Raw genomic sequence first — 10000 nt, 5'->3', positions numbered from 1 at the left:
AGAGAGAGAGAGAGAGAGAGAGAGAGAGAGAGAGAGAGAGAGAGAGAGAGAGAGAGAGAGATAAGAGAGGGTGGGGAGACAGAGGAGGGAGGGGAGAGAGAGGGAGAGAGGGAGAGAGGGAGAGAGGGAGAGAGGGAGAGAGGGAGAGAGGGAGAGAGGGAGAGAGGGAGAGAGGGAGAGAGGGAGAGAGGGAGAGAGGGAGAGAGGGAGAGAGGGAGAGAGGGAGAGAGAGATGGAGACAGAGGAGGGAGGACAGTGACACAGAGACAGAGACAGAGACAGAGAGAAAATTTGGATTTGAAGAGGGAGAACTTATGCGGCCCATACAACAAGGTGGGACGAAATGGGGCCACAATAGTACTAGTAGTAGTAGTAGTAGTCGTAGTAGTAGTAGTAGTAGTAGTAGTAGTAGTAGTAGTAGTAGTAGTTGTAATAGGTGGGATTATAATCTGGGGCAACTGCATCATAATGATCACAACACCAACTAGTCCCACCAAAATTTTCGTACTTGGGTTTATATCTGTACAAGCAGAAAAGCCCGTCAAAATTTACGCTTCTGCATTTTAATATTATTCAGCCTTTAAAACTTTGAATAAAACCGAAATTACATACAAAAGCATGAATTTGTTTCACAAATTGCTCATCCCTTTATTTGGGCAGTGTATACGCTACAGACCGCAGTGTATACGCTACAGAATAATTAAAGTAACCTGGGTGACGTAAATGAAGCAAAAACATGCCGACCGCTTCTCCACATCTTATATATTATTTCCGAGTTTGTGGTTTCGTGTCGCGCTATCTTCGACTTTGTTCTGCGCTCGAGTAACGTGATATTCGGCTTACATTATCGCAAAGACCATATGAGGTGCATGGTACAAAAAAAGTACATAAAATGGTTCTGAAACAGTGAAATCGTATTCCACTTACTGCATTAAAGTAATATTACTACTGATACTCTGCATCAGTTCCTTTCTCAAACACACCCACCCCAACATGTCGCGCAGAGCGCGGGTTATGCTAGTATATATTACCCTGTGGTTATATAGCTCAGATAATTCCAATTATACTGGGCCATGGGCTGCCACCAGAGGCCTGAGGTCAACGCGCCTTCACAAAATGGTGGACGTATGAATTTTTTCAGGTTACACTCGTGGGTGGAGTCGAGCCAGCTGTCCAACCAATGGGGTGAAGGCAGTCCGTCCACACATACATACATAATCTAAAAACGAACTGGCTTCATATACTCGTGTGTGTATATATATATATATATATATATATATATATATATATATATATATATATATATATATATATATATATATATATATATATATATATATATATATATACTAGCAGGGTATGCTTACACATTTTGTAAACAATAATGAACCATGATTCCCCAATTGTTTCGGGTCACTCACCTTCATTTTATTTTTCATTTATATATTTTCTTTTTATCCATTTATTTATATTTTCATTTATGGATGGTGCCCGACGATTCTGTGAAGTTTTCCTGTGTTGTGGCTTTGACGTCCATCGGCACGCAAAATTTCAGCTTTCTGCTTCACCCGGAAGGTACCGATCTTAAGTATCAGTCAGTGAGTCATTCAGTGAGTCACTGAGTCAGTCTGTCAGTGGTTAGAAATAGCTTTATATAACATTACAAAGAGCAATTGATTACAACGTCAACACAAACAGCAGTCATTCAATTGCAAAGAAGCCTTGTGATTGGCTAGGACTTAGACCAATCCATGATGCAAACTGTCCCGAACGTAAGTGAACGGTGTCACCACCACCGCACTCTAAACTCCTCTGAGGAAGAGAACTAGTTTGTTCTTGAAAGTTCAGGCTTTAAATAAAGAATTTAAATTTGAATTATTTTATTGCTCAGTGTGCTACTTTATTTTACAAATATGAATCCTGAGCTTTAAATCTTTCGAAATGAATATGTATGTGTATATATATATATATATATATATATATATATATATATATATATATATATATATATATATATATACATATACATATATACATATACATATATATATATATATATACATACATATATACATACATACATATATACATATGTCAGACAATAATACTCATGCCATAGAGCGAGTGTTTATAGTCTGGGAAGTGTGGATTTGTTTGTGTGTGTTTGACTTCGATGCACTCCTGAAATGTTGGGCAGAATGAGTTGAAAGTTTGTGGTTGTACTCAGGTTGTGCCTGGGAGGGTTTTAGGTGGTAAATAACATTCATAGTCAGAAGGCACAGCTGAAGGTTCTTCAAAAAAAATCACGAACGGCCAAATGGCCTTATTATTGTAGTTCTTTTATTTCAGTAAAGCATGAACAAATATCCTGGGCCTGGTAGGAAAGTTCAGAGGTGTGCACACTTACCTTTGAGTTGCCTAATCTCTGTTCATTTCCCAGGTATAAACGATCTCCCTTGTGTTTCTCAAGCTGGGTGCCCTTGTACCTATTAATGAGTAAGCCACAGTGTACCATATCCTGGCCAAATTGCCGCCGTGATCGGTACTTCTTACTCATGTATTGTAAGTTTCTGCGTCACCGATAGACTGGGTTAAAAAAAAAATTAATTTTAAATAGCCACAGTAACTTCCTTGAGCCACCCTGTCCTGCCTTTCCAATAGGGAAGCTGCTTCGAGAATTTGCTACAAGAAGGAGTTGTTTGTTGAAGCATGTGTCCATAACCATACAACACTCGTAGGTGCAGCCAGGAAGAGTTTAGCCTTCTACTTTGAAAAGTAGGTACTACAGGAAAGTAGATGCTAGGAGCCGCAGGTGACTGTCATGACGGTGAAACCACTGTGGGAACGCCTATTCAGCTCCATCTGTGGAATCTCTTTTGCATAGCCAGCATTTGACTTCTTGCCATCTTGTCATGACACACACAAACAACTAGAAGGGTACTCGGTAGAGCATGTACCTCCAGCATGCAATGCATGATCCACGAGAACATATCGGGCCCAATACATTTTTGAGATATCGTGCTTATACACATATCGTTTTGGCCTGATCTCTCAATGGTGAAGAATTACTTTAGAAATTAAATAATTCTCGTATCTGGATCCGGATTAGGATCTTCACCAAAATCGAATCAATTTGTTGAGGTCACACACCCAACCGGTCCACCAATTTTTGTCCGAATCCATCCATAACTTATTGAGATATCATGCGATGTGTCATTTTTGGCCCTATCTCTCAATGGTGAATAATCACTTCAAAAATTCCAGTCATCAGACCCAGATCTTCACCAAAATCTAATGAGTTCGTCCTTGTCACACACCGAACCTGTCCACAACTTTTTGAGATATCCAGCACACAGACAAACAAGCAAACAGACAGAGAGAAAGGGGTGAAAACATAACCTCCTTCACTTTTGGTGGTGGAGGTAATGAATGTGCACGGTTGTTCAATGCATGAACGTGTTTTCAAGCATAATTTTCTTTCGTCTGAAGTTGTGCTCCACTTACCCATCAATATCCCAACGAATCGACAACCTGCTGTTGTGAAGCGAGCACACGACGACGCAGCACCTCAACGCAAATCGTTTGTTGGAAGACACGTAATCCATCTGTTTAGACTCGTTAAGGCGTAATTCTCCATCCACTCATTCATATTATGACGTAATAGGTCGGAAATAAAATTGAAAAACTATTTCAGAAAAAGAAACTTTTTCCATAAAGTTTTACATTTGATCACAAACAATTTTTTTTTTTTTTTTTTTTACACAGTGTAGGATAGACCTTTTACAAAGACTCATTATTCATCAACACCAAATAGCATGTTTCATTTGGTTAATAGCAACACAATACTGCGATAGATAGCTTCACCAAGAAACATGCCGTTTGATTTCTTTCCTCATCCAACAAATAAAACAATGCTGCTCGGATGGACCGGACAGCACCCATCCTTGAAACAGACCGCCTCAATTAATGTACGACTTCTTTAACAGTCCCAATCAATCCCACCTTATTGTGGAGTCAGCCAGGGAAAGTATTTGGCCCAAGTTTTCCATGAACTGAATGGCAAGGCTTGACGTTCCACTGGAGGTGGCAGGAATTCGTAATTTGTTCAGCGGTATTGGCGATGACTCGGCGTGGAATGGGTATTGTTGAGTACTAGAGGTTTGTGACATTTCCTTCACAATGGGTCTCCCAAATGATGAGAAAATGATCTTTAGAAGTTGGACTCGATGACAATAAATTAGATGCATACATTTGTGCTTGTTCTCGGTAAAACAGAATGAATTGTAATGAATTTCTTCATCTTGCAGGCACAGTGACTTGGCTTGGACTGCACCCAGCTTCTCCAAACATGATGCAGGAAGAGTCATGCATGCAGCCTGCATTTCTTCTCGCTTGCGGACAACTGGATGAACAGCAACATAATCATCAAAATATAAAGCCAGATCTTCAACACAACGACTGTCAACATCCTAATCGTATGCCTTATCCTTATCATCCTCAGCAGCAAAACGACCAAATGAACCATAAAGGGCCACCCGTGATGATCCAGCAGGGATTCGAGTTCTCACCAGGAGCGAAAAAGGATCCGCGTTACTTGGAGAAAAGAAGGAGAAACAACGAGGCTGCGAGACGCTCACGCGAACGGAGAAGGTTCAACGACCTCGTGATGGAGAGTCAAGCGCTTGCGCTGGTGCGAGAGAACACACGTCTGCGCCACGAGATCCTCACACTTCGTGCACAATGTAGTGTCGACTCATCCAAACCTATTGGGTTATTAAATGTAGTTGTACCTAGAACTTGCACAAATACAGATTGGAATATGTCCTGGAAGCACCAACTTCACTTTTCGAAGAGCGACCCAAAAAGCAGTAGGTTGGACACATTGGAAACACCAGAGACCCAAGACCACTTATCCCACAACGTAGAGCCTGCAGAGTTTCTGAAGGTAACAGAAGAAATCTGCAAAGGTAGGGTGGTCGAGGTTTCTCGCGAAGCGCGTGAGACCGAGGTGGCTCCTAGAAAAGATACGATGGAAGAAGATAAATCTCGCAGAGCGACAGCGGTGAGTGCGGTAGGTGGGAGCGCGTTGCCGCACAAACTGCGAATCAAGACCCAGATCCATAGATCTGAGTCACGTGCTGACACCTCATGGCTGCCCATGAACTGAGGATGTGTATACCAGGAAGATAAAACACCAGGGATTGGACATTCAGGGTTCTGCCTACAGTGGACATTTTGAAAGACGATGCCGATTTAATAGTATCAGGAGTTAAAAACGCAAACTCAAGAGATGATAGAAATTTGCATAATTCCTTCAAGATTCCGGGTTTATGACTTTTAATTATAACAATCACTATGTAAGCCGGAGATGAAAAAAAATGTGAGGGTCATTTCAAATTCGACCTGAATGATTGTTCAAAACCAGGTTTGTAGGCCTTTATTAACCTTGACTGTGCAAGCAATCCATCTGTTCATTTAACCAGGCTTGATGTTTCCATTGACCAGAAATTTCAATTCACTTCCATCTTATTCAAGTTATATCACTTGTTGCCATCTTGATTCTCGAGCATGTGCATTAAAAGACGTGATTACGGGTCTTGGTTAACAATGGTATTATAAAATTGCTTCAATAATAATAATTATCGATATACATATTCTCTGACTTTTATAAACAAAAACCCAAGCGAAAACAATTTTCACCACCCTCGTAATTTGGTCGACTCAAGTCAGATATCTTGTTACTTCAATTTGGATCAAAAAGGCTTCAAGGGTGAGGAAATTTGCATCGACATCAAAAGGGCATTTCAGGTTTGTGTTACAATCCAGTTTCCTTGTCAAAAAACATAAAACAATTCCCATTGAGACGACATATCAGTGTGGCACACAAAGTGCAGTAATCACTTGAAGCATGAGCATACCATGTCTCAATCGGAACAAGACTGAGCATTAGACAATTTAGTCCCTTGGGGAGGGGGGGGGGTATAGACTACAGTCGAGCTGAGATTGAAGTATATTGGTATACTGGTGCACACACTAACAAACAGACCGATCATTGCTTCTCATATCCACTTGTGAATGAGTAAAGCTAATCACACTGAGCATTTAATTCAGAGCCTCAGAAGATTTAGAGATTATAGTAGATCTGAGATCTGAGAATGAACGTGCATGCGGACCCTCACACTGACTCACAGACTGGTTACGTTAGCCCCCGCCATCTGTTCGGGAACGGGCGAGTCCAACAATCAATATGCCATGAACAGGTGCAATAATTAATCAATGTATCTCACAAACATGTACGGCATGATGTGTAAAGTGTGATGACATGATAAGCAAGCAGTAGCATATGAAGACCAAATTTTTTTTTAGGGTCATGCTTAAAATATCGAGTTGGCCATCCATCTGATATTTTGGTGGGGGAGGGAGAAGGGGGTTTGCATGTTAAGTTTGAGGAATTCGTTGTATTATGCATATTCTTTGCAAATACAATTTTTAAAAAGTCGATTTCAACCCAAATGTCAATCTCAAGAAGCATTAATCATAAATGACTCATTCAATATGCCACACAGTACATGTATGATGGCATCTGTACATCAAATCTTGAAAACAGATGAAAAATAGTGTAAATCAGCAGGTCGACCCATGAAAAACCCCACGGGCATAGACATAAAGTGTGGGACATTTGGACATCTCGAGTTAGATGCTGCATGCAGAGTTTTACAAAATGGGTACTGGCAATTCATCAGATCCAGAAATGATGTGTAATGTACACAATTTATTTACTTCACATCATATGTGAACACATTTCCATGTACAGGGTGGTGCAGAGCCGACTGACACGTTTCAGACCGCTCTCCTGTCCGAGGGGTGAGGTGGGAACTTTTTTCTAAGACTATGCACTGCAACTGGTGGAGGCCTGATGTTATCTACCATAAATAATAAAATTGCAAGCTTTGAACATAAACCTCGTGTGTTTCAATTATCGCATGTCCAAACGTGTCAGTCGGCTCTGCACCACCCTGAATATGTGAGATACAGTTTGTTTATAAATCCGAGATATCTGAAATTGCTGTGTTTGGTGCTTTGGTTTGAACCTGCACTTAATGTGCATAAAATGAAACTTTTAATCAAAAGTTAGAATTATTCTCACTCAGAGTTCATCATAACTATGATATTATCAAGTTGTTTAAACTTTCTGTATCATTGAATTCTCCAAGTCATCATTGTGAGTTGTTTTTGCAAGTACAGTATATTATTTTAAAAATCCCAGCATGACTGCGCACGTACAGGGTGACCAAGGAAAACAAGGTACCGTACTGACCTTATGTCTAATAAGTTCCACCAGACTAACGATATCCTCTTACGCTTTGAAGATGCGCAAAGTGGAGTTCGTGTATAGTCGGCAGATTTTGATTTAGTCAGGATAGCCCCATGTTTTCAACATGCTGTGGACAAATAAAGAGAAACTGGTTTCAGTCGAAATCTACCTGAGAACGAATTCCTTCAAAAAGAGTAAAATCACGTTCAGGGTTTTAGATTTAGATGCTCATTAAGGACAACATCTTCAGGTACCGATAATGGGTATAAACTTTCAAACCGTTATTTCTTATTTTAACGTCGATTTTATTAATCATGTGTTGACTGTTGAAGGAATACAAGTGAAAGAGAAAAGTCCCTGGGGGAACAAAAGTATTGTGGGTGGTGTTTAGGCATTACATCCTTCTGTATTTGCATGATACGATTCAACCTTGAAAATTTGGGCAAAAACCGAAATTACGTGGGTTGTAATGAAGACGTATCTTTCCTTCATGACAGACGGCACGTTGTTCAGTTTCTAAATGTACATCAACTCAGCAGTCCTCTTGATTGGATGAAAGTTTTCTTTTGGCGGTGTAACGTAGACCACTGCCTCAATCGCTCCAAGTGACTTCAGCACTCAAGCAAGCACTCCAACAAAACGGTTGATAAGGAGCAGCTGGCTTGGAAGCGATTAACGATGCGCACAGTGATTCGTAGGTATGAAGATCAGGCATTCGATGATATGAGTGAGAAAAGTGGAAACATCATTTTTTGTGTCGAAACCGCTGTGGCCTGTTCCAAGGCAAGGCATTTTAGAGCAGGCCGAAACAAAATGGTGTGCCACCATCTTGGAAAAGGCTTTTTTGTTTTTCACGATGAGCACCCTATTAATTATCTTTAAAAGGGGTTTTGTAATTCACCCAAAGGCCCAGTTTTCATTGTTGCACTCCCTTGGAGTTCCATGAGTATGCTTGCAAATTTTTTGGAGTTATGCAGGACACACACACACACACACACACACACACACACACACACACACACACACACACACACACACACACACACACACACACACACACACACACACACACACAATGACATTTATTAGTACCTTTGCCGAAGGAGAGGGAATTGCATTGGGGTTTATTTGTCCGCACAGAACTTTAATGTTTTTCTCTGCAATCGTTTGTTGAATTCAGACAAAATTTTCACCATTGGTGCGAATACCCATGTAGAATGTTGCGATGATAATTATGACATCATAGGGCACGTGGTGTGGCAGCCATGTTGAAAAAATGGAAAAGCTTTGGACCTATGTGTCTCTGAAACCGCACCAAGGAAAAAAATGAAACTTGGCACGTGGCAAGTAATCATCATGGGGAATGTGTGATTTTTTATGACGTCATAGGTGTCTTCATTATAACATCATAATTGCATACGTAGAGAGCTACATCAGTATGAAAAATATTGAGGGTCATCTCAGGATAGAATGGTCATCAAAAAAATTTTTGTTGATGTTGTCGGTCACGTGATTTGGCAGCCATATTGTTTTTTTTAAAGAAAACCTTCAAAAATCTTCTCCAAAATGGCTGAACAGATTGAGGCAAAACTTTACACATATGACCACCTATCCATGAGGAACAAAAGGTTGACACATGTGATGTCATATGTCACATGGCTGGGCTGCCATATTGGATTTACCCCAAAGCATATAAAAAATCTTCTTCTCCAGAATGCCTGGACATATCAAGGGGAAACTTCATTCAAATGCTCCCCCCAAGGCATGCGTGCACAAGGTTGTGAAAGAATAATTGATAAGTCACATGGTTTGGCAGCCATATTGGATATAAGAATATTATTAAATAATGTTTTCTTTGGAACCACTCAATCAATAGATGTGAAACTTTAAAATTGACGAAGTAGTGATGGAGAATACATCTATCTATAATTCCAGCAATCTCTGTGTGTGTGTATGTGTGTGTGTGTGTCTGTATGTGTCTGTGTGTGTCTGTGTGTGTCTGTGTGTGTCTGTGTGTGTCTGTGTGTGTGTGTGTCCGCTGTTTCTCGACAACCACTGGTCCGATCTAATTGAAACTTGCCAGGTATATTGCTGGGGACCTGAGGATGTGCCTTTTCAAGGTTTGATATTAATCGGACAAGTGCTTCCCAAGTTATGGCCATTTATTTACCAAACCAATGACAAGACACGTTGTTGCGTGGGCGTGGCCGATGGGGAAGGGAAGCTCAGCCGCTTTCCCCATTTTGGGTTACAACGTACGGACTTCTGGAGAGTGATGACTTCGTGTATTCTAAGAATTTCTCAATTTCTTATGCGCATTTATAGATAAACACAATGCCGCAAGTTATGATCATTTTCATACGAGACGGTGCATAAATTTCGGTGACATCAGAGTGCTGGTATGCTCCGAACCAGGAAGTATTTTTTTTTTCTCTTCTCTACTCTTTTTGTTTTTCCTTGCGATGACATTGCGAAAAGGCAAAATACGTTGGCGCTAATTGAATAATTGGCCATTAAACCCTAAATTGCGAATCATCGTAACTGTGATATGCGAACTTCCGCACCACGCACGTATGGGCACGCGAGAGCAAAGAAACAGCCTGTGTGGTTGTTGTTTGTTGCTCGCGGTTTGAATATTTATTTATTTATTTATTTTTTACGGGCACGTACTAGTGTCTTAAATTT

The 10000-nt window shown here is 40.5% G+C and overlaps 1 protein-coding gene across 5 annotated transcripts in view; it reads left to right on the top strand.

Annotated features, from left to right (window-relative positions):
• The window catches only part of LOC147016866 (uncharacterized), a 13911-nt gene extending 6432 nt beyond the window's left edge, over nucleotides 1–7479 (top strand). For all 5 annotated transcript variants that reach the window (XR_015049218.1, XR_015049219.1, XR_015049221.1 and 2 more), the window contains one exon: nucleotides 4308–7479. Coding sequence is in view for 1 of the 5 variants with exons in the window: in XM_085845996.1 (XP_085702122.1) it covers nucleotides 4308–5167 (860 nt within the window). In the remaining 4 variants the exon portion in view is untranslated. The remainder of the gene's footprint in view (nucleotides 1–4307) is intronic.
• The last annotated feature ends 2521 nt before the right edge of the window (nucleotides 7480–10000 follow it).

Source organism: Eptatretus burgeri, chromosome 11, assembly GCF_056783735.1.
Source record: "Eptatretus burgeri isolate ZD-2024b chromosome 11, Ebu_testis_v1, whole genome shotgun sequence".
In the NCBI taxonomy this organism is placed as follows: domain Eukaryota; kingdom Metazoa; phylum Chordata; class Myxini; order Myxiniformes; family Myxinidae; genus Eptatretus; species Eptatretus burgeri.
Note: the sequence above shows the minus strand (reverse complement) of the source record. Positions and strands in the feature narration are given on the sequence as shown.